Source organism: Neoarius graeffei, chromosome 8 (genome assembly GCF_027579695.1).
Source record: "Neoarius graeffei isolate fNeoGra1 chromosome 8, fNeoGra1.pri, whole genome shotgun sequence".
Classification (NCBI taxonomy): domain Eukaryota; kingdom Metazoa; phylum Chordata; class Actinopteri; order Siluriformes; family Ariidae; genus Neoarius; species Neoarius graeffei.
The window spans coordinates 94,716,155-94,742,235 of record NC_083576.1 but is presented as its reverse complement, the minus strand read 5'-3'; the positions used below and the strand labels follow the sequence as shown (position 1 = coordinate 94,742,235).

General features: G+C 45.3%; 1 protein-coding gene across 1 annotated transcript; it reads left to right on the top strand.

Moving 5' to 3' along the window:
- Positions 1–6,481: 6,481 nt before the first annotated feature.
- Positions 6,482–25,964, top strand: zgc:113516 (uncharacterized protein LOC541449 homolog). The gene is made up of 8 exons (XM_060927125.1): positions 6,482–6,622; positions 7,134–7,390; positions 19,519–19,659; positions 23,510–23,652; positions 24,205–24,288; positions 24,361–24,521; positions 25,546–25,619; positions 25,895–25,964. Exons 1-8 carry the CDS (start codon positions 6,482–6,484, stop codon positions 25,962–25,964), a joined length of 1,071 nt encoding a protein of 356 aa, XP_060783108.1.
- The last annotated feature ends 117 nt before the right edge of the window (positions 25,965–26,081 follow it).

The window sequence follows — 26,081 nt, the reverse complement described above, 5'->3', positions numbered from 1 at the left end:
ACTCCTTTCTGATATTGCTCCACTATTTGTCGGCACAGAATTAGGGGGATTGGTGATCCTCTTCCCATCTTTACTTCTGAGAGCCGCTGCCACTCCAAGATGCTCTTTTTATACCCAGTCATGTTAATGACCTATTGCCAATTGACCTAATGAGTTGCAATTTGGTCCTCCAGCTGTTCCTTTTTTGTACCTTTAACTTTTCCAGCCTCTTATTGCCCCGTCCCAACTTTTTTGAGATGTGTTGCTGTCATGAAATTTCAAATGAGCCAATATTCATCTCATCTCATCTCATTATCTCTAGCCGCTTTATCCTTCTACAGGGTCGCAGGCAAGCTGGAGCCTATCCCAGCTGACTACGGGCGAAAGGCGGGGTACACCCTGGACAAGTCGCCAGGTCACCACAGGGCTGACACATAGACACAGACAACCATTCACACTCACATTCACACCTACGCTCAATTTAGAGTCACCAGTTAACCTAACCTGCATGTCTTTGGACTGTGGGGGAAACCGGAGCACCCGGAGGAAACCCACGCGGACACGGGGAGAACATGCAAACTCCGCACAGAAAGGCCCTCGCCGGCACTGGGGCTCGAACCCAGGACCTTCTTGCTGTGAGGCGACAGCGCTAACCGCTACACCACCGTGCCGCCCTGAGCCAATATTTGGCATGAAATTTCAAAATGTCTCACTTTCGACATTTGATATGTTGTCTATGTTCTATTGTGAATACAATATCAGTTTTTGAGATTTGTCAATTATTGCATTCCATTTTTATTTACAATTTGTACTTTGTCCCAACTTTTTTGGAATCAGGGTTGTAAAAAGCACATTATAAGTTAATAAATTATTATTATTATTATTATTATTATTATTATTATTATTATTATTATTATTAATTTAGTGGGGAAAATGTATGTGCTACTTTTTAAGTGGAATTTTTATGACCTAATTACTGTAAAAATATGGTCACTATCAGCCAATCAGACTTTAGCAGGCATTTGACAAGGTTCTGATTCAGTTATCATCATGAAACTTGTACAGTAGCTTTATAGAAGAATGTACAAGTAGCTGATGCAGTCTTACTCAGATTGGCCACTGGGTGTGTTTCCTGCTCATAGGGTTGGAGTGAAGTTCAAATCGCTGTTTCTCAGGAACCAAAAGTCAATTGAGCTGAAATCTGGTCAGTTGTATCGATCTGCTTTCAACTGGCATTTTAAACAAATAGCACTGACCTATCATCATGAAACTTGGTACAAATGTTCATGTCAGTTTATGGTTCTCTGTACCTTGGTAAGAACTGTCTAGTGGGGTCACTATTTGCCCAGAGTGCAACTTAAAATAAAATGGTCTGTCCTGAATTAATAATTATAAATCTATGTGGCAGTGGGGGCATGGTCAAGCATCAGTCTGTGACCGGATGGCGGAATCAGGGAAGGTAAGTGGCAGAATCACTACACCTGATGTGAATTAACCTGTGTTTGTGTGTCTTCCCAGGAGCCGCACCCTATTTAAGGAAGAGAGCGAGAGCAGAGCGGGCTCTCTCCCGACCAGAACACGCATGTGTGTGGCGTGTGTGTATATGTATATCAAAGTATAGTTAAGGCTGAAAAGCTGCAATAAACGTGTTTTTGAACTCAGTTCTGGCCTGCCATCCTTCTGTGCTCCACCCACGCATCCGAGTTGCTATAGTGGTGCCGAAACCCGGGATGGAGCGCAGGAGAAAACAGCCCCATGGAGTCCTCCCCTTTTGCCGAGCTGGTCCACGCCCTCGCCATGGCCCAGCAAAGCCAGCACCAGGCACTAGTCACCCTCCAGAGGGAACAGGAACAGCGGTTCAAGGCCCTGATGCTGGCTCAGCAGAAGGAGCGACAGGCATTCCGGCACCTCCGCGCGTCGATGGGGTCCACCGCCGCGGGACCGGCCCCCTTCACCCTGACGAAGATGAGCCCGCAGGACGACCCCGAGACCTTCCTCACACTCTTTGAACAGGTTGCAGAGACCTCGGGGTGGCCGATGGAACAGCGCGTGGTGCGCCTCCTCCTCCTGCTAATGGGAGAGGCGCAGCTGGCCGCACTACAGCTCCCCGCCAACCGCCGGCTGGCCTATGCGGACCTTCGGGATGCACCCCCGAGCAACAACGCCAGCACTTCCGCGCTTTGCGCTTGGAGGAAGTCGGCTGGCCGTTCGTGTTTGGCCAGCAACTCCGGGACGCCTGCGGGCGGTGGTTGAGGGCCGACAACCGCGACACCGAGGGGATCATTGACCAGGTGGCACTGGAACACTTCATCACGCGTCTACCAGCCGGAGCTGCAGAGTGGGTCCAGTGCCACTGCCCGGTGTCACTGGATCAGGCAATCGAGCTGGCGGAGGACCATTTGGCGGCTGTCCCGATGGCAGGACAGCAAACAACCTCTTCTCCCGTCTCCTCTCTCTCTCTCTCTCTCTCTCCTCCTGTGTCTCATCCTCGCCCCGTTCCCCGACCATGGAGGTGGGGGCCGGCCCCACCCCAGCCGGCCCGCCGCACCCACGGTGCCCTTCTGTTCCTCCCGTCTGTGTCTGTCTCTCCCTCTCCCTCAGGTGAGTGAGCCCCAGAGCACCAGTGCAGAGAGGAAGCCCGGGCCGGTTTGCTGGCACTGCGGGGAGCCGGGCCACCTCCAACAGCAGTGCTCGGTAATGGAGGTGGGTGCGGTGGTTCGGATCCCCAACGCGCCAGGAGCCGCCTTCGATCGGCTGGAGCGTATCGCATACCGGTGAGTATCCAAGAGGATATGTATCTGGCGTTGGTGGATTCGGGTTGTAATCAGACCTCAATCCACCAAAACCTGGTGCAAGACGAGGCATTGGGGGGAGCACAAGTGGTGAAGGTGTTGTGTGTGCACGGGGATGTTCACAGCTACCCTTTAGTGTCAGTCCACATTTTTTTTCGAGGGGAAAAATTTATAGTGAAGGCGGCGGTTAATCCTCGCCTTACCCACTCAATAATTTTGGGGATGGATTGGCCGGGATTTGGGGAATTAATGAGGCATCTAGTGAAGAGTGGGTCCTGCCATAGTTTAACAGGGGGAGGTCCCGGTGTCGTGTTGGCGGGAGCATTTGTCACAGAGCCGTCTACGTCAGCTCCGCGTCAGAGTGAGGAGCCGTCGGCCCCTCCTCTCTCTCTTGGGGAATCCCTCGCAGATTTCCCATTAGAGCAGTCACGAGATGAGACTCTGCAGCATGCATTTGACCAAGTGAGAGTAATCGATGGTCAAATGCTCCAGCCAAACGCCACCCCGTCCTTCCCCTACTTCGCAATTATGAAGGATAGATTATACCGAGTGATGCAGGACACTCAAACTAAAGAGCAAATCATGCAGCTTTTGATTCCGAAAAGCCGCCGGGAATTGGTATTCCAGGCAGCTCACTTTAATCCCATGGCTGGACACTTAGGGCAGGATAAAACACTAGCTCGAATAATGGCCCGATTCTATTGGCCAGGGATTCGCGGTGATGTCCATAGGTGGTGTACGGCGTGCCGCGAATGCCAGTTAGTAAATCCAGCAGCCATTCCAAAAGCGCCTTTGCGCCCTCTCCCATTAATCGAGACCCCGTTCGAAAGAATTGGGATGGATCTCGTCGGGCCATTAGATCGTTCAACACAAGGGTACCGCTTTATATTAGTTCTAGTGGACTATGCAACGCGATACCCGGAAGCAGTGCCTCTTCGCAATATTTCAGCATGCAGTATTGCAGAGGCACTCTTCTGCATTATCTCCTGAGTTGGAATCCCGAAAGAGATTCTGACTGACCAAGGCACCGCGTTTATGTCATGTACACTAAAGGAACTGTATAGGTTGTTGGGGATTAAGCCGATCCGCACCAGCGTTTATCACCCACAAATGGACAGTTTAGTTGAATGGTTCAATCGCACCCTCAAAAATATAATTAAAAAATTGGTAAGTGAGGATGCACATAATTGGGATAAGTGGCTCGAACCCTTGTTGTTTTCAGTGCAAGAGGTCCCCCAAGCCTCCACGGGGTTCTCCCCGTTTGAATTGTTATATGGGCGTAAGCCACGCAGCATTCTAGATTTGCTACGGGAAAATTGGGAGGAGGGACCTTCACAAAGTAAAAATGAAATCAAATACGTTATTGACCTGCGCGCAAAACTCCACACACTCGCCCACCTAACCCAGGAGAATTTGCGACAGGCCCAAGAATGACAAACCCGCCTGTACAAGGGTACACGCCTCAGGGAGTTTGCACCAGGAGATAAAGTACTCGTACTGTTGCCCACATCGAGCTCTAAATTAATCGCCTGGTGGCAAGGACCCTTTGAGGTCACATGGCGAGTCAGGGACGTCGACTATGAGGTGAGGCAAACAGACAGGGGTGGGGCGTTACAGGTTTACCACCTCAATCTGCTCAAACTCTGGAATGAGGAGGTCCCCGTGGCATTGGTATCGGTGGTTCCTGAGAAGGCGGAGCTGGGGCCGGAGGTTCAAAAGGGGAAATTGGCATCACCCACCGCTCTGGTCCCCTGTGGAGCCCACCTCTCACTGACCCAGCTCGCGGAGGTTGCCCGGTTGCAAACAGAATTTTCTGACGTGTTCTCGCCCCTGCCCAGCCGCACCCACCTCATAGAACACCACATTGAGATGCCCCCGGGGGTGGTAGTGCGTAACCGCCCTTACAGACTGCCCGAACACAAGAAAAAGGTGGTTCGGGAAGAACTCGAGACCATGCTCAAAATGGGCATTGTCGAGGAGTCCCACAGTGACTGGAGCAGTCCGGTGGTCTTGGTACCCAAGGCCGACGAGTCGGTCCGGTTCTGTGTAGACTTTAGGAAAGTCAACGCGGTGTCTAAATTCGACTCGTACCCAATGCCTCATATTGATGAGTTGCTCGATCGACTCGGCACGGCTCGCTTTTACTCAACACTGGATTTGACAAATGGTTATTGGCAGATCCCCTTGACTCCATTATCCCAAGAAAAAATGGCCTTTTCCACACCGTTCGGCTTACACCAGTTTGTCACACTTCCTTTTGGGCTGTTTGGGGTGCCCGCTACATTTCAGCGGCTGATGGATAGGGTCCTCCGCCCCCACGCCACCTATGCAGCCGCGTACCTTGACAACATCATTATTTATAGTAATGACACCTACAACACCTGAGGGCCGTCCTTAGGTCGCTGAGGCGGGCGGGTCACACAGCCAACCTGAAGAAGTGTGCGATTGGGCGGGTGGAAGTACGGTATCTGGGCTTCCACTTGGGCAATGGGCAGGTGTGTCCCCAAATTAACAAGACTGCAGCGATTGCGGCCTGCCCGAGGCCCAAGACCAAAAAGGGGGTGAGACAGTTCCTGGGGCTGGCTGGCTATAATCGTGGGTTTATACCTAATTATTCGGATGTCACCAACCCGCTGACTGATCTCACTAAAAAGGGGGCACCAGATCCGGTCCAGTGGACGGAGCAATGCCAGCGGGTTTTTTCTGAGGTAAAGGCTGCACTGTGTGGGGGGCCACTGTTACACTCCCCTGACTTTTCTCTCCCTTTTATATTGCAGACAGATGCGTCGGACAGAGGGCTGGGGGCTGTTTTGTCCCAGGAGGTGGAGGGGGAGGATCGCCCACTGCTGTATATAAGTCGAAAGCTGTCAGTGTGTGAGGGGCGCTACAGCACCATAGAGAAGGAGTGCCTGGCCATCAAGTGGGCGGTCTTCACCCTCCGTTACTACCTGCTGGGACGCCCTTTCACCCTCTGTTCGGACCACGCGCCCCTCCAGTGGCTCCACCGCATGAAGGATGCCAACGTGTGGATCACCCATTGGTATCTGGCACTCCAACCCTTTAACTTCAAGGTGGGCCACAGGCCAGGGGCGCAGATGGTCATGGTGGACTTCCTCTCCCGTCAAGGGGGGGGAGTTGGCTGCGGGCCGGACGGCTGTCCGGCCTGAGTCGGGTGGTGGGGGTATGTGGCAGTGGGGGCGTGGTCAAGCGTCGGTCTGTGACCGGAGGGCGGAGCAAGGGAAGGTAAGTGGCAGAATCACTACACCTGATGTGAATTAACCTGTGTTTGTGTTTCTTCCCAGGAGCCGCGCCCTATTTAAGGAAGAGAGTGAGAGCAGAGCGGGCTCTCTCCCGACCAGAACACGCGTGTGTGTGGCGTGTGTGTATATGTATATCAAAGTATAGTTAAGGCTGAAAAGCTGCAATAAACGTGTTTGTGAACTCAGTTCTGGCCTGCCGTCCTTCTGTGCTCCACCCACGCATCCGAGTTGCTACAATGTATAACTGAGAGCTATTTTTCTGAGGTTTTACCTTTTTCTCAACTCAGAGTTAATATATAACTCTGATAAACATGTCCCAGGATGCCCAAATGGACGTTGCACTTTGACAAACACCCCCTCTCCCAGTCTTGATGTTGAGAGATCAGGGACATGGTGCATATCCACCTGGGGATCTGAGTGACAACACTTTCTGACTGATCAGAAGGAGGAATGGATCTTCCCTTGAATACCCAAACAGATGAACATTTGCACCTTGACGTGTGTTTGGATGAGCTGTCACCTCACAGTGGGATCATCGAGCTGCTTAAAACCCTGAGACCACAGTGGAGAGCTGAGGATCTCCAACTAAAGGTGAGCTGAAAAGCTGAGAGTGAATGTTCTGGATGATCCCTATTCAGATTTAAACTCAGTAAGTTCAACTAGTTGATGTAGCCGAGTTATTTATAATGCACATAACTGAGTCAGGTGGATCACAGATAATCCAAAAAAATGGACAAAATCAAAAGCTTCAAGTGACCTGAATATGACATCATGTAAAAAAGTAGCTGACATTTAAACCTTACAAGAGCATACAATATTTCTCATCTTAACATAACTTCATGAGATGCAATCTTTTTTTTCTTTGATATAAAGGTTAACATAAAAATCTGCAAGTATCATCATATTAAATGAAGATTTGGAAAGCCAAGACTGTTCTGGAAAAAAAAAAGCTACAGTATGTCTGGCTTACCCGTATAATGACTGAGATAACAGATTGAAAGTAAAGGTTGTGAAATTAACCTGATATTACCCTGAACATAGCCTGGGGTTCATAGGGTGAAGGGTGTATGATGTGTAACGGTGTGTGAGTTTGTGTAAACAGGTGTTTACAGAGGGCATCACTAATCAGCTGCTGGGCTGCTCAGTGAGCACAGACTTGGCCATGGTGTTGGTTCGAGTGTACGGACGAAGGACTGAGCTTTTTGTTGACCGTAAGAAGGAGATGGAGATGCTGAAGCTGTTGCACTCATATGGGTGTGGCCCAAGACTCTACTGCAGCTTCCACAATGGCATCTGCTACGAATTCCTGGAGGGTGTGGCATTGAATGATGCTCAACTCCAACAGCCTTCTGTCTACAGGTGTGTGTGTGTGTGTGTGTGTGTAAGTAAATGGTTACCTAAAGAAAAGGATTTTTATAGTCAATATTTCTCTGATGCAACTTGTGTTAGTGAACATTTGGAGTTAATGAGTAAAGGTTTGTGCTGATTAGAAATATTGTAGCATTATGAACACAAACATTATTATTTAATATTTTACTGTTAATATTTAAGAAAACTATAGAGCATCTTGGGAGCTGCATGGTGGTGTAGTGGTTAGCACTGTTGCCTCACAGCAAGAAGGTCCTCGGTTCGAGCCCAGTGGCCAGCAAAGGCCTTTCTGTGTGGAGTTTACATGTTCTCCCTGTGTCTGTGTGAGTTTCTTCTGGGTGCTCCGGTTTCCCCCACAGTCCCAAGACATGCAGGTTAGGTTGATTGGTGGCTCTAAATTGACTGTAGGTGTGAGTATGAATGGTTGTTTGTCTCTGTGTGTCAGTCCTGTGATGACCTGGCGACTTGTCCAGGGTGTACCCCGCCTCTCACCCATAGTCAGCTGGGATAGGCTCCAGTTTGCCTGCAACCCTGTAGAACAGGATTAGTGGCTACAGATAATGGATGGATAGATAGAGCATCTTAAAATTTGAAACAGATTTTCTTAGACATTAGAATTTTCTATTTTCCACTTCCGGAAATTTTTTAAGCTAGCAAAATACACAAATAATAAATAAATGGTGAGTTAAGATTCTTCAGTGAGTTTTAGTCATCAGTGTAGGATCATTCATTCTCATCTCATTATCTGTAGCTGCTTTATCCTGTTCTACAGGGTTGCAGGCAAGCTGGAGCCTATCCCAGCTGACTACGGGCGAAAGGCGGGGTACACCCTGGACAAGTCGCCAGGTCATCACAGGGCTGACACATAGACACAGACAACCATTCACACTCACATTCACACCTACGCTCAATTTAGAGTCACCAGTTAACCTAACCTGCATGTCTTTGGACTGTGGGGGAAACCGGAGCACCCGGAGGAAACCCACGCGGACACGGGGAGAACATGCAAACTCCGCACAGAAAGGCCCTCGCTGGCCACGGGGCTCGAACCCGGACCTTTTTGCTGTGAGGCGACAGCGCTAACCACTACACCACCGTGCCACCCCAGTGTAGGATCAATGAAGATAATTTTTAGATTAAAGCCATTGTTAATTATGGTTGTTACCTGGTTTCAGGTTGCCTGAACATCATCATATTAAATGAAGCAGCATGTCTTTATCTGCTGCTCATCCATTTTGTTTCTAGTTGGTTTGTTGTGTCATTATTTGATTCTGTTGTATTTAGTTAGTATTTGCTGAAGCATTTCTTTTTTTAACTGCCTCACTTTCATTAATCAGTCCAGCTATGACTCTGATCATCATCATGGATACTTCTTCATTTGACAAAGTTGTCACAAAGCAGCTTTACAGAAAAATATAGATTATAAATGTATGAATTAATAGTTTTTTTTTTCCCTTGTGATCAACCCTGAGGTGATGGTGTTAAAGGAAAAACTCCTCAGACTCCATGAGGAAAAAACCTCGAGAGGAACCAGACTCTAAAGCAGGGGTCGGCAACCTTTTTGCCATGTAGTGCCAATTAGAAATTTTCTTGTTAGTTAGTGTGCCATTCAAATAGGTGTTGTTAACTATGTGTAATTAGACACCACACATTTTAGACGGATATGGATATTTAATCTCATCTCATCTCATTATCTCTAGCCGCTTTATCCTTCTACAGGGTTGCAGGCAAGCTGGAGCCTATCCCAGCTGACTACGGGCGAAAGGCGGGGTACACCCTGGACAAGTCGCCAGGTCATCACAGGGCTGACACATAGACACAGACAACCATTCACACTCACATTCACACCTACGGTCAATTTAGAGTCACCAGTTAACCTAACCTGCATGTCTTTGGACTGTGGGGGAAACCGGAGCACCCGGAGGAAACCCACGCGGACACGGGGAGAACATGCAAACTCCACACAGAAAGGCCCTCGACGGCCCCGGGGCTCGAACCCAGGACCTTCTTGCTGTGAGGCGACAGTGCTAACCACTACACCACCGTGCCACCCCTGGATATTTAATGCATTGAGCAAATGTAAAACACCATTGCACTTGTTGTATGCCATTAACCTCACACACTTTAACCCACTTTATGCCAGTTGTTTACTGCACCCTTACGTTTTCTAGGTTAAAGACCAAGCTGTTTTCAGATGCTTTCTGCTAAAGTATTAATATTGTCATCGCTACATGTTTTAAACTCTTTACTTTTACAGTCTCTGCATGTTTTAAATTTTACTTAACTTTTATTCTATTTTATTCTGCTGTTTTTTAATTGAACTTTTATTTCATTTTATTATTTTATTTCTACTATTGTTTAATTCTTATTATTTTTCTTCCCCATTTATTTTATGTAATTTTATTTTCTATTGCTTACTGTTTTGCTTTTACTTCTGTAAAGCACATTGAACTGCCACTGTGTATGAAATGTGCTATATAAATAAACTTGCCTTGCCTTGCCTTACATTTTCTGCCATTTCACCAATTCATCGCTCAACAGTTCTGGCTGATACAGGTATGTCTTTTATTCTTGATTTTATTGTCTCTTTATTTGGCAGCCCCTCAAAAAGACTATCCAAGCTGGAGAGAAAGGCCTCCTTAAAGGTCTCATTGCATCGTTTTTTCATTAATTGTGCGGTGGTCTCTAGTATGAATGAATGCCCTGTGAGCCAGTTTTGGTGAAAAAAATTCTGTGGTTCTCCTATTTCAGGTTGTTCTAGTTTGCTGGAGGAGTGGGTGGTGGGAGAATGACAGGATTTCAGCTCTTACTCATTAATATTCATGACATGTAAACATGTTCCCTCTGATTGACTAACAGCAATCAGTAAACGTGTTACCTCTGATTGGCTAACAGCACTGTGACGCTACCTCCAGTGGGTCAGAACAAGCGGATGTGGGTGTCTTTGTAAAAACTGTTTTGATTGGCTATTATGGTCTCGACATCGATGTTTTGACCAATAACAATGTAGATAACATGAATTTTACATCACATTCAACGAGATTTAAACGAGACTAAAGATGGCGACTTACAAATAATGTTTAAACATCGTTGGAGTTAATAAAGTTTGAACAGCATGAAGGAACATACCCCAACCCCCCGAAATTAAGAAAAACAATTCTCAAGGGATTTGGCATAATATAAAAAGGTCGTTTTTTACTCAGAAAAAGCGGAAATCCACTGAAAAGCAGAAAACTCTCATCCCTGCCGAGCTTGTGACCATGTCATGCATGCTAACGTGGAGAATATGAACATGCTATTTTGTAACAAAAACCTTCGAACAAAAAGTTCATGTTTTACTGACAGCTTGTGAGCTGGTGGTCGATCGTCTTGACGGTACAGATCCAGGTATTAAAAACAACCTCGAAGCAAAACCACTACTGAAGGCACCGAAGTTTGAAAAGTCACTGTGGTTGAAATGATCAGAACACAGTACTAACACTGCATTATACTTCGCTAGTGGTGTTCCAAAGATAAATTCCAACCATTTCTTCTTCAGCTCTTCTATCTTGCAACATTGCTCCACTTAGGTTTCGTTTCTGTCAGTGGCTCCAGCCCAACTTTGGATGCTCGTAATTCTGGCAGGGGAGGTCCCAGCCTCCCCAAATTGGCAGCCAGTGACCTCTGCCCTCTCCCCAATGAACCAGCACTGCCAGGGCGGGCTAGCCCCACGCCTCGGGACGTAATTTGCCCCAAGGCGAGCCGTGGTGCTCTGCTTAGGTTTTGTTTCTGTTGGCGACTCCAGCCCGACTTTGAACGCTCATAACTCATGCAGGGGAGGTCCCAGTCTCCCCAAACATGCAACGTTGATGTGTTACTGCCACAAATAACACAGGCACGAACTTGTTCAGCCATGTTTTCAATTTGTTGTTAGGTCCTCTTCGTTAGCTACTGACGAGATGGGCTCTGCTATCTCTCCTCACGCTTAAATCTGAACTTTCTTCCCATGGGCGGTCGCAAGCCAAGGTGGGTGAGGCCATGAATACTCATTTTTGAAGTGACGCAAGTACGTAGGGCTTTTTCAGATTCGGTCGTTTTTCCGACTATTTTCTTTCATAAGCTAAATACATGGAATGGGAGTAGAATTACATTGTCACATGCAGCATGCATATGCAACTCGGAGTGAACTATGGTATTTCAAAAAGAGCCAGTATTAAACGTTTTTGGTTGAAGGGTACTTTTAATGTATTCACCGTCTGTGAATGGCTTTCCATGTTTAGCTATGCAGTGAGAAATTATATAGCGAGCTTCAGTGGCATTGTTTTTAGCTGAGGCAAAGACTTTTAAAGTGTGGGCTTGCTTCCCATATCCGCACACTGCACGTGGGATTGATTCGTCCCTATCTGCCTGATCTTTGAAAGCCTTTTTGTGCTTTGCCTCGAAATGATGTTTAACACTGGATGTTCGACACACAACACTTTCAAAACACGTGCATACAGCACGGTCCCTCTGAGAAATGAACCCATATTCTTTGGTCCATGAGGAGAGGAAAGCCCGAACTGTCGGCTTCGTTGCCATCTTAGCGCAACTGCTGCATCAAGTGGGCCCGTCTCATGAGAAATGTGGGGAGGGGCAGTGTTGCCAGATTGGGCGGTTTTAAGTGCATTTTGGTGGATTTTGAACATATTTTGGGCTGGAAAACATCAGCAGTATCTGGCAACACTGGGAGGGGGACGCTATATTGTTGCATAGTCATGCTAAAAGAGCAGGCTCGCCATGCAACAGCCAATGACAGTTCAAGATGACGTTTGAACATTTTTAATGTGTTGAATAATTAGGTTTGTGTATCATCATCAGTGTGCCACTGGAAATTCCTCGGCGTGCCAGTTGTGGCACGCGTGCCTAGGGTTGCCGACCCCTGCTCTAAAGGGAACCCATCCTCATCTGGGTGATAACAGATAGCATGATTATAAATAACTCACTTCTATAACTGTGTCTTATAGAGTCACAAAGTACAACTGTGGAACCAGGAAATTCATTATCCCCTTCGGACACAAGGAAAAATGCTATGGAACTTCATGTATACACTGGCATGTCTTCATCTGCTGCTCATCCATTTTGTTTCTAGTTGGTTGGTTGGTTCACATTATGTCTGAAGGGGTTATAGTTTAACAGGGAGTCTGTGTTGTTGAAATTATCAACTGTTCATTGTAACACTGGAGTGTAAAATTGTTCATAACAACTGCAGTCCTAAAGTTATCATGGTGGTTGCAGTCCTAAACCTGTTGATAAACCTCTCAAACCTCCTGTGGCAACCTGCCCCAAGACAGCTGAACAGTGACAGGCTTTCTTAAATTTCTTTGAAGACAAAATTAACCACATTTACCAGTGCTTTCAACCTATTGCTCTATTTCTCTCCCCCTATTCTCCTCCTCTGGGCCCTAAACTCACTCACTTCACAACTGTTGACTCCCTTTCTGTCCCTAATATCATCACTAAGTCTAACTCCTCCTCATGTCAGCTTGACCCCGCCCCAACTCCTGTACTCAAGGCATGCTCCACAATCATCCGTGAACCAACTGCATTGTTGGTTAATTCATGCCTCAGCTCTGGTATTGTTCCCACTCTCCTCAAAATGGCTGCAGTTACTCCCATTTTAAAGAAGCCTGATTTAGATCCAACCTCTCTGTCTAATTATCGACTGATCTCCAACCTTCCCTTTTTAGCAAAAATACTGGAAAGAGTGGTTGCTTCACAACTTCATTCCTTTCTCATTGAAAACAATCTGTATGAGCTTTTTCAGTCTGGTTTCTGCACACATCACAATCCAGAGACTGCTCTCCAGCTAGTGGTAAATGACCACCTCCTTTCTGCTGATAGTGGTTCACTTAATATTCTCATTCTCCTTGACTTATCTGCTGCATTTGACACCATCAATCATGACACACTCATCTCCCATCTGTCAGATACTGGTATCACAGACATAGCCCTCCAATGGTTTCGGTCCTACCTCACCAACAGATGACAGTTTTTCCCACTGGGTCTACATAAGTTCTTCATGTCCCCTATTACTTGTGGTGTCTCCCAGGGGTCTGTTCTTGGGCCCCTCCTTTTCCTTATATACATCCTGCTCCTTGGCCAAATTATTTGTAACCATGGTCTTAACTTCCATTGCTACGCTGATGACATCTAATTATACCTCACTACACTACATCCCCCCCCACTGACCACCCTCCCAGTTCCCTCAATGACTGTCTACCAGACCTAAAGTTTTGGATGCAGAATAATTTTCTAAAACTTAACACAGATAAAATAGAAATCATGCCTACTGGCCCCAAATCTTCATTGTCCAAATCCTCCAGTTTCAGTTATAACATCAATGGTGCACTTGTTAAATCTTCACCTTTTGTTAGAAACTTTGGAATATTGCTTGACCCCTCACTCAACTTTAATCCCCACATTACATCCCTCACCAAGACTGCTTTCTTCCACCTCCAGAACATTGCCCGCCTTCGCCCCTTTCTTTCCACTAGTGATGTTCAAACGTTGGTCCACTCCTTCATTATCTCCCGCCTAGATTATTGTAACTCCCTTCTCATTGGCTTCCCCACTAAGTCCCTTCAAAGACTACAATACATTCAGAACTCTGCACCGAGACTCCTCACCCATACCAAACCATCTACTCATATCACCCCCATTCTTTCTCAGCTTCACTGGCTACCTGTTCTGTCCAGAATTCAGAATCAGAATTACTTTATTAATCCCCGGAGGGAAATTCAAATTTGCTACCAAGCTCCTGAATCAGAGAAGAAGTAAACATGTCTAAAAATAGAAGATAAAATCATCTGAAAAAAGAATAAATAAAATAAAATAAATTTAAATAAGTTCAATAACTTAAGTAAAAGCAAAATGAAGTGATTTTATATACAATGATTCCGATATACATATATTGCGCCTGAGTTAAGGATACAGTATACATGGTAAGACAGTGTACCACAGTTATACAGTGGCATTGTACAGCTTGACTGCAACAGGTAGGAATGATTTCCTGTGTCATTCAGTTGTGCAGCGTGGAAGAATCAGCCGTTTACTGAACGTGCTCCTGTGGCTGATCAGCTCCTCATGTAGAGGGTGGGAAGGACAGTCTAAGATTGTTTTTATTTTGGACAGTGTCCTCTTCTCCAACACCACTGTCAGAGAGTCCAGTTCCACGCCTACAACATGGCTGGCCTTCCTGATGATCTTATTGAGTCTGTTAGTGTCCTTTACCTTCAAGCCGCTGCCCCAGCAGATGACAGTGTACAGGATGGCGCTGGCCACCACAGACTCATAGAACACCTGCAGCATCGTTTGGCAGATGTTGAAGGACCTCAGCCGTCTCAGAAAATAGAGACAGCTCTGGCCCTTTTTGTATACCGTGTCCACATTTTTGGACCAGTCCAGTTTATTATCCAAGTACACCCCCAGGTACTTATATTCCTCCACCACATCCACACTGACCCCTTGGATGTTAACAGGGTTCACTGGAGCCCTGATTCTCTTCAGATCAACCACCAGTTCTTTCGTCTTCATCACACTGAGCTGTAGGTGGTTCTTCCTGCTCCATGTGACAAAGTTGTCCACCACCATCCTGTACTCGCTCTCATCACCACCAGTAATATGTCCAACCCCTGCAGAGTCATCAGAAAATTTCTGGAGGTGGCAGGTCTCCGTGCAGTAGTTGAAATTAGTGGTGTAGAGAGTGAAAAGGAAAGGAGAAAGGACAGTCCCTTGCGGAGCCCCGGTGTTGCTGATCACTCTGTCCAACACACAGCACTGCAAGCGCGCGTACTGTGGTCTGCCAGTCAAATAATCCATAATCCAGGACACCAGTGGGGCATCCACCTGCATCGCTGTCAACTTCTCACCCAGCAGAGCTGGCTGGATGGTGTCAAAAGCACTGGAGAAATCAAAAAACATGATCCTCACAGTGCTGTCTGGCTTGTCCAGGTGGTCGTAGACTTTGTTGAGCAGGTAGATGATTGCATCCTCTACTCCAAGATGGGGCTGGTAGGCGAACTGAAGGGGGTCAAGAAGTGGTTGGACCATAGACTGGATCTGCTCCAGGATGAGTCTCTCAAGGGTCTTCATGATGTGTGACGTTAATGTTATGGGCCTCTAGTCTTTGAGGTCACTGCACTGTAAAAAAAAATAGTTGAGAATACTTGAAATTTCAAGGCAACAGTCTGCATTAAGAATTTTATGTTTTGCCAATGATGTGCCCATGATAATCCAAACTATGATAAAACTGTGATCTTTATTAAGAATTCTTAATTAAGTCAATTTTCAATTCCTCATTCTGCCAACATAGATTTCTCTTTTTGCTGAACAGTGGCATTCACAGTAGTGCAAAAAGGCAATTGAGGTTATCACAATTTTTGGGGGGCTTTTTTCACCTCTATTTGGATAGGACAACGTAGAAACAGGAAATGAGCGGGAGAGACGGGGAGGGATCGGGAAATGACCTCAGGTCGGAACTGAACCCAGGTCCCCGGATTTATGGTATGGTGCCTTATCCACCTGAGCCACGACAATTTATCATTAAACTATACATGCCTTTTTTCATTGTTCTACACAATTACAAAACTTCAATATTGAAATAAAGTTTTTAAAACCCACATCGTGGGTATGGCGTTGTGGCTCAGGTGGTTAAGGCACCATACCATAAACCCGGGGACCCGGGTTCGATTCCGACCCGAGGTCATTTCCCGATCCGTCCCTCTCTCCCGCTCATTTCCTATCTCTACACTGTCCTATCCAAATAAAGGTAAAAAAAAGTCTGATAACCTCAATTGCCTTTTTGTACTACTGTGAATGCCACTGTTCAGCAAAAAGAGAAATCTATGTTGGCAGAATGAGGAATTGAAAATTGACTTAATTAAGAATTCTTAATAAAGATAACAGTTTTATCATAGTTTGGATTATCATGGGCACATCATTGGCAAAACATAAAATTCTTAATGCAGACTGTTGCCTTGAAATTTCAAGTATTCTCAACTATTCTTTTTTTACAGTGTGGGACGTGGCTTCTTCAGTACAGGGACGAGGCATGACGTCTTCCACAGCACGGGGACCCTCTGAAGACCCAGGCTCATGTTGAAGACATGCTGAAGTACTCCACTTAGCTGGAGGGTGCAGGTCTTCAGGGCCCTGGGGCTAACACCATCTGGGCCTGCTGATTTTCCTGCATGGAGTCTCTTCAGCTGTCTTCTCACTTGCTCCTCGCTGATGATCGGTGTGGAGGTGATGGGTGGGGGAGGGATGAAGGTGTTTCTTGGGGAGGGGGGTGCTCAGCCGAGGGGTCTGTTGAGGAGGTGCGAGTGAGGTCCTGAAATGGGGATGAGGTTGGGCAAGAAGAGGCGGGGGAGAGAATGTGAAGTGTGTGGTTGTAGCCATCCAGCAGAAGACTGGTGGTGGTGGGTTGGGGTCACACCATTGAATCTGTTGAAGTAAAGACTCAGCTCATTTGCCCTTTCCACATTGCCATCCACTCCTTCACTGTTGGTTGGCTTGTAACCAGTGATGGTCTTCATTCCACTCCACACCTCTCTCATGTCGTTCTGTTGGAGTTTCCACTCCAACTTCCTCCTGTACTTTTCCTTGGCCTCCCTGATCATTGTTCTCAGTTCATGCTGAATTAAATATAAAATTATACTACTCACCTTCAAAGCTCTTCATAACATTGCTCCTTCTTACATCTGTGATCTCCTGACCCTTTATACTCCATCCTGCTCTCTCAGATCCTCTAGCTATAATCTCCTTGCTGTTCCTCACACTAGACCCTCTACCCTGGGTGGCAGGTCCTTCAGTGCCACAGCCCCCAAGCTCTGGAATTCCCTTCCTCAACCCCTCCATGACTGCTCTTCTCTTCCTTTCTTCAAATCTCATCTCAAAACGTTTCTGTTTCATGAACATTTCTCCACCAGTGCATAAACTTACCACTCTTTAGCAACTCTTTTTTTTTGTGGTGTTTTCTCTGACCTATGTAAAGCGACCTTGAGTTTGAGAAAGGTGCTATATAAATGTAACTTATTGTTATTATTATTTCTTTAATTTTAGGAAGTAACGAGGGTCACGTGTGTTCTTGTATAGTTGTCAATTTCAAACAGTTTCTCCTTTTCTTTCTGATATGTTTCCTCTTTAGTTTTAATAAATGCTCTTTGAGCTATAAGATTATTATTATTATTATTATTAAGCTTTCCTCTTATGACTGCTTTAAGAGCATCTCATAAAATAACAGGGTTCACCTCTCCATTGCCATTTTCAGTTTGATAAATTGTGATCTTTTATCTCTTGATTTAAGAAGAAGAAGAAACCTTTATTCGTCACATGCACACTTCAAGCACAGTGAAATTCATCCTCTGCATTTAACCCATCTGAAGCAGTGAACACATGCTCACACTCAGAGCAGTGGGCAGCCACACCAGAGCGCCTGGGGAGCAGTCAGGGGTTTGGTACTTCACTCAAGGGCACCTCAGCCCAAGGCCGCCCACATCAACCTAACTGCATGTCTTTGGACTGTGGGAGAAACCGGAGCACCCGGAGGAAACCCACACAGACACGGGGAGAACATGCAAACTCCACACAGAAAGGCCCTCGCCGGCTGCTGGGTTCAAACCAGGAACCTTCTTGCTGTGAGGCGACAGCGCTAACCACTACACCACCGTGCCGTTCATGGTCGCGATTTTAATTTATTAATTAAAATGTATTTATTAATTGACAATTGATTTATTAATTAAAACTCCAACATTTCATCTCCACAATTTTCTTTTCTCCTGTGGTTTTAATTGGAAATTTTAGGTAAACTGCACAGTGATCCGATAGATCTGCTTCTTCAGTTTCACACTCCTTTACTCAACATACATCCTTTTTATTCATTAAAAAAATAGCCAATTCCAGTGTAATTATCTTTAGGGGCTGAGGAGTGGGTGTAATCCCTTTAGAGGGATAAAATTCTCTCCAAATGTTAATGATACCAAATTCCTTAAATGTTCTTTTGATCATTTTAGTAACATGGTTGGTAATTTTCTTATTGTTTGTTGTGTTTATATTACTATTCATCACAATATTAAAGTTGCCCCACATATTAATATTCCATCTGTTTCCAAAATTATGTTGTCACACAGGGTTTTAAAGAAATGTTTTCCACTATTAGGTGGGGTGTAAACATTAACCAATGTCACTATTTCATTCTCCAGTTTTCCTTTTAAAATAATAAATCTGCCCTCCTTATCAGTGATTTCTTTAGTACATTCAAATTTCACTGAGTTGGGAATTCATACAGTCACACCTCTTCTACATCCATGATGGAAAGAACTATAGAGCATGTTGGTAAAGCCAAACCTCTGAAGCTTCTCACATTCCTGCCCAGACAAATGTGTTTCTTGTAGGTATATAATCTGCAATTTGTCCTTCTTTAATTTGGACATTATTTTCTGATGTATAACAGGGTTAATCACACCATTAACATTCAGTGACAGTATCTTAATGTTATTCTCTGTCATTCCTATTTATGGAATTGCTTTGCAAAGCTTGTATCACTTTTTCTCCCGTGGTATTCCTCAAGGCTCAGATTTAGGCTGTTATTTGTTGTATATACATTCTAATATCACCCAGTAATATCTTCCGGCAATGTGGCCTGCAGTTTAATTGTTATGCTGATGAAGCTCAGATTTACAAACATACCTGCTCCTCACTTTGTCTGATGGACCCAAAGACTTGGATAAATTCTAACTTTCTGAAAATTAACAGTGAGTAATGTGGGGTCATACTGATCACATCTCCATCCACACTGAAGAAAAAGAGTCAGGTTTTATTACATTAAACTCAGTTCACATTTGAAGGTGTGGTGTCATGTTAGATTCCACACTATCAACCACAGTCATCTCAAAAACATTACGAAGATGGTTTCCTTTCACCTTAGAAACATTGCCAGGCTTTGTCCCTTCCTTTCCCCCTCTTCAGCAGCCACTCATTCATTCTCTCCTTACCTCCAGTCTCAAAAAATGTGATAAAATATATGAAATTAACATTCAAAATAAAAAATATTTGTACGTTTTGATCAAATGTTTTATATCTGACACATGGTGTTAATGTTTCAGACTGGTTGCAGAAGAAATGGGGAAAATCCACTCAATAAAGCTGAAGTCCGGCTCGTCTGTGGAGCCTGTGCTATGGGCAAAGTTGGCTAATTACCTGAAATTATTGCAGAACTGTGAAAATGATGATGTGCTATGGCACAGGTAAGAAATCAAATCATCTACACACAAATGGAATATCTCACACAAGAAGAGACACTAAACTGTATGAGCTTCTTCTTCCTCTTCTTCTTCTTCTTCTTCTCCTGTTTGGGGTCACCACCATGGATCATCCATTTTCATCTCTTTCTGCCCTCAGCATCTTCCTGTCACATCAACCACCTGCATGTCCTCCCTCACCACATAAACCTCCTCTTTGGCCTGTCTCTTTTCCTTTTGCCTGGCAGCTCCATCTTCACTATCCTTCTCCTAATATACTCAGGATCTTTCCTCCGCACATGTCCAAACCAACTCTATCGCATCTCTCTTACTTTGTGTTCAAACTGTCCACCCTGAGATGGCAGAGTAGATGGTGAGATGGCAGTCCAAATCATCCAAAAGGTGGTGGCATGGATGGATGCAGCAGCTTCTATAGCTCCAGCTAATGGTGCTAATTTTTGTGTCAATGTCTGTTATAGAGACTGCAGTTTAGTCGGGCTCTCTCATCATTAAAGGCATAAAACTCTTATGGTTTTGGGCTCAAAGAGCAACTTTGTAATACCAGAATCACTAAGAGAGAAACTATGTGGCCTCGGACTACTACACAGACAAAGGGACAACACAGCATTATGTGATTCAGCTGTCTGGGAAAGGAGGCACCACCAGCAATGTGAGAGGAACCAGAAGCAAGGCAGATGAATGGGTGTCTGCTGGAGGCTAAAGGCTAGCCCTAGCCAACCAGCTCTCCCATCAGTACTACTAGCTAATGTGCATTCTCTTGACAATAAAATGGACCACCTTAGACTGAAAAAAGGAATGGCTGTAAACTTGAAAACTGTTGCACCAAAGTTTTACCAGCATGTCAGCTTTGCCATAGGGTGAGACAACATGTTGGACTTATTCTCCACCAATGTCTGTGACTCACACAAGGCCTTCCCCTGGTCCCACCTGGGACACTCAGATCACCTCTGTGTCCTGCTTCTCCCAGCATACAGGCCACTGCTGAAATGCTCCAGGCCAGTACAAAGGACCATCAGAGTCTGGTCCAAAAGAGCCACTTCAGTCCTACAGGACTGCTCTGAGAGCACAGACTGGAACATGTTCAGGGAAGCTGCCACCTGTGACCAGCACATCTGTCTGGAGAAATGTACAGACTCTGTGACTGGGTACATAGAGAAGTGCATCGAGGAGGTCACTGCTGTAAAGACCATAATCATGCATGCCAACCAGAATCCATGGTTGATGGCTGAGGTCTATGCCCTCCTCAGAGCAAGAGGAGCTGCCTTCAAGTTGGGAGAGGAAGGGCCTCTCAGGTTGGTAAGGGCTCAGCTTTCCCAGGCCATCAGGAAAGCAAAAAGGCAATATGCACAGAAGATTAACAACCACTTCTGTGATAATAAGGACCCCAGACACATGTGGCAGGGCATCCAGGCCCTAACAGATTATAAAATCACACCACATGCCAACAACAATGACACTCATCTCCCTGACATGTTAAATGATTTCTGTGCATGATTTGAAGCTCTCAACAACACGCAGGCATGCAAGTCCATGCTCACCCCAGAGGAGCAGGTTTTTTACCTGGCTCCAGCTGATGTGAGGAGGATGCTATCCAGAATCAACCCATACAAAGCTGCAGGTCCAGAAAACATACCAGGAAGAGTGCTCAGGGACTGTGCTGACTAGCTGGCAGGTGTTCTCTGAGACATCTTTAACATCCCCCTAAGCTAGGCTGTAGTCCCGGCAAGCTTCAACAAGACCACCATCTTCCCAGTGCCGAAGGAGTTAATGTGTCTTAATAATTAATGCCCAGTAGCACTGAATCCCATCATGATGAAGTGCTTTGAGCGTCTGATCAAGAGACACATTCAGTCCACCCTCCCTGCCTCACTGGACCCCCTGCAACTTGCATACCACCACAATTGCTCCACCAACGATGCTATCTCCTACACCCTGCACTCTGTTCTATCACACCTGGACACAAAGGACATTTAGGTTAGAATGCTGTTCATTAACTTCAGCTCAGCATTTAATACAATCGTCCCCCAGCTGTCGGTGAGGAAATTCTCTCTGCTGGTCCTTGACACTCCACTCTGCAGCTGGACTCTAGACTTCCTGACAGAGAGACTGATGTCAGTATGCATGGGCAGCAGAACATCAGACACCATCACACTAAGCACAGGTGCTCCCCAAAGCTGCATTTTCAGCCCACTGCTGTTCACACTGCTCACCCACAACTGCATGGTCAAATCAGAATCCAATCTCATTGTCAAGTTTGCTGATGACATGACACTAGTGTGCCTCATTCGTAACAACAATGAAACACCACACAGAGAGGAGGTGGAACCGGTGTCACAACAACAATCTGTCTCTTAATGGAGACAAAACAAAAGAGGTTGTTGTAGATTTCTGGAGAGGATTGGCTGACCATCCTCCCCTGCCCATCAGTGGCTCTGAAGAAGAGAGAGTCAAAAGCTCCAGGTTTCTTGGCATGCACATTTCTGATAACCTCACCTGGTCCATCAACACCAACTCTGCTGTGAAGAAGGCACAACAACATCTTCACTTCTTGCAGAGGCTGAAGAGAGCCAGCTTTCCACCACTTATCCTCACCACCTTCTACAGAGGAACTGTGGAGCGCGTCCTCACCAGCTGCATCACTGTGTGGTTTGGGAACTGGAAAACACTGGAACACAAGACCCTACAATGCCCTCCCCTCCATCCAGGACATCTTCCAGGCATGCTGTGTACACAGAGCCTCTGCTATTGTGAAGGATTCCTCTCACCCCTCCCACAGTCTGATTGACCCTCTGCCATGAGGCAGGAGGTTCCACAGCATCAGAACCTGCACAGCAAGGTTCTGCAACAGCTTCTTCCCCGAAGTTGTCAGAGCCCTGAACACCCTGGTGCCACCCAACACCTCACGCCCAGAATAAACTGAGTTGAGTTGAATTGAACTGTCCATCTTATATACTCATTCCTAATCCTGTTCATCATCATCACTCTGAATGCAAGTCTTAGCATCTTTAACTCTGCTGCCTCCAGCACCTCTCATAATGGCATAAACACTAACACTGATGTGGAAGAGAGAGATGTTGGTTCTGCTGTTGATTTCTTTTCTAAAGTAAAAACTGATAGGCGACTGGAAGGATGTGATATTTTTGTGTTTCTTTTGAATGTGTTTGTGATGCTACTTACACAACTGCTTTCAAACAAACAAAAGACATCTTCCATCTATCCATCCATCCATCCATTATCTGTAGCCGCATATCCTGTTCTACAGGGTCGCAGGCAAGCTGGAGCCTATCCCAGCTGACTATGGGCGAAAGGCGCGGTACACCCTGGACAAGTCGCCAGGTCATCACAGGGCTGACACATAGACACAGACAACCATTCACACTCACATTCACACCTACGGTCAATTTAGAGTCACCAGTTAACCTAACCTGCATGTCTTTGGACTGTGGGGGAAACCGGAGCACCCAGAGGAAACCCACGTGGACATGGGGAGAACATGCAAACTCAACACAGAAAGGACCTCATCAGCCACTGGGCTCGAACCCAGGACCTTCTTGCTGTGAGGCGACAGTGCTAACCACTACACCACAAAAGACATCTTTTGTGTAAAAATGTCTTTCTTGTCTGATGTATACCTCCAGCTTTAGTCTCAACTTCAGAGGCTCCACCCACAGCTCATGAAGTGTCGCATATCTTTTGTACACTTTCATAGTCACAAGTGTCACAGTTTGCAGTCTGATTGGCTCTTCACATTTCTGTACCTCAGATACTGATGGATTTCAGAAGAAGTGATATCACTCCTTTGATATGTATCATGTCAGCTCTTACTGATGTTCAGTTCACAGTTGGACATTCCCAGCATGGACATGTTAACAAATGAGATGGAGGAGCTGAAGAGACACTTAAACAGAGTGGAGTCTCCAACAGTGCTGTGTCACAATGACCTACTGACCAAAAATATCATCTACAACTCAGATGAAGGTGAAATTACCTCTTCATGTGTGGTACTCAAAATACAAGCAGGCAGGCAGGCATCCTCAAACATAATTTTGACTTGCAAGACAGAAATACAAAAGTCAGAAAACTGGACAAACATGGAAATTATAAACAAAGGCTTGGATTTATACACACACTAAGACTTCACAAAGATACTGTGACACAACAGGGCATGAACAGACAAGCTAGCAAGGAATAAACACAGAACAGGTGAACACAATAGGACAACAGACAGGACTAGAACATGAACTGTAGTGTACACTGAGAACCACAGTGCATGCTGACACAGGGACCATGTGACACATCCACAGAATTTGTTGATAAATGAAAGACGTTAGTGCTGAAATTTTCCCATAGGATGAGAAAACACAGCATAGCTCCTTTAGTAGACTCACTAAAGACAGCGGAAGGTTACAGAACAGAGCTAATGCTGTTCCTAAACTGCCAATAAATCTTTCTTTTGCTCTATAATCAGAATCACTTTATTAATCCCTGGAGGGAAATTCAAAACACTGAGTTCTGTTTTTCTGCTCTCAGGTGTCGTTAAATTCATAGACTACGAATATGCTGACTTTAATTACCAGGCGTATGACATCGGAAACCACTTCAATGAATATGCAGGTGTGTTTTTATACATACAGAAAGTGAAATATTCTGTTGTAAGTCCACGTGAATGAGTTTCATTATTTTTAGGTGTGAATGATGTGGATTACAGTCTGTACCCGAGCCTCGAGCTGCAGTGGGACTGGCTGAAGTCTTACCTACAGAGTGTAAGAATCAACAGCCGAGTCGACTCACAGATCACTCAGAGAGAAGTGAACACTCTGTATGTCCAAGTCTGCAAATTCTCTCTGGTGAGTCATAATAATAATAATAATAATAATAATAGAGAGACAGAGAAAAAAGGGAGATAGATGAAAAGCATGAGTGTGTTACCCCATTCGCACTCACACTAAAAACTGTTTATTTTCCGTTATCATGCTGTAATGGTGTCATGTGAATGGGAATAAAATATCCATCCATCCATCCATCCGTAGCTGCTTATCCTGTACAGGGTTGCAGGCAAGCTGGAGCCTATCCCAACGGACTGTGGGTGAGAGGCGGGGTACACCCTGGACAAGTCTCCAGGTCATCACAGGGCTGACACACAGAAACAAACAACCATTCACACCTACGGTCAATTTAGAGCCATCAATTATCCTAACCTGCATGTCTTTGGACTGTGAGGAAAACTGGAGCACCCAGAGGAAACCCACACAGACACAGGGAGAACATGCAAATTCTACACAGAAAGGCCCCTGTCGGCCACGGGGCTCAAATCCAGAACCTTCTTGCTGTGAGGCGTGCTGCTGGGACGGTAAAGTCAAAATGTTAATCTATACCCTGGTGACATGAGAACATGAAGGACAGTCTTTTGTCATGGCTCCAGTGGGAATCAGAACCATCAGGTTACCGTGGTGTGATGATGGTGACGTTGTTCACGGTGATGTAGGTGATGATGCAATGACATTACAACAGAACTGCTCTGACACCGACATAATCTGAACACTCAAACTGCATCACTGTGAAGCGACCGACTGCAAACTCAAAACAACACCCAAAGAAAACTTCAGCAGATAGGGCTGTGAATTGGAATGAATTATATGTCATACAGTCTCACATGTTTTACACACACAGTCAGGAGAGAAAACACCACACCCATTACTTTACCTTAATGGGAGACTGGGAGGGAATGAAAACTTCTCTATAATGTGTTTTTATCCGATACATTAACAGGTTTCATATGTGAAAGGGTGAGAGAGAGAGAGAGAGAGAGAGAGAGAAAGGGGGATCTGTCAGGTGTTAAAAATCTTTTTCTGTCTGTTTCTCTGTGTCCAGGCGTCTCACTTGTCCTGGGGTTTGTGGGCTCTGTTACAGGCCAAATACTCCACAATCAACTTCAATTTCTTAAAGTGAGTTTTTTCAAACATTTAAACAGTTAATGTCCTGAACGCTGAAGTAAACATCACAACATAAACCCAAAATCAACAAAATAAAATTCAGCCAGAAATAACATGTCCATAAAGGCCCTTTGGTTTTTATTGGTGCTACAAAGCTAACGTAACATTGCTAATGTAATGAAATCTGCATCTCGTCTCACAGTTACGTCCTCATTCACACTCATTAACACATTCAGAAGATATGTTAGGCATGTATAAACAGCTTTGTGTGTGTGCGTGCGTTTCAGGTATGCTGCTGCTCGATTCAGTTTCTACTTTCAGAAGAAGGAGGAGTATTTAGGAATGAAGCTTCCTTAATATTATGAATGGTTATCTCTAATGTTAAAATTATTAGATTTTTATTCCTTTTAATTTCTTTGAGTGAAAATAAACTCCAGAATAAATAATAAAATAATTTATTGTTTGCGGTTCTTA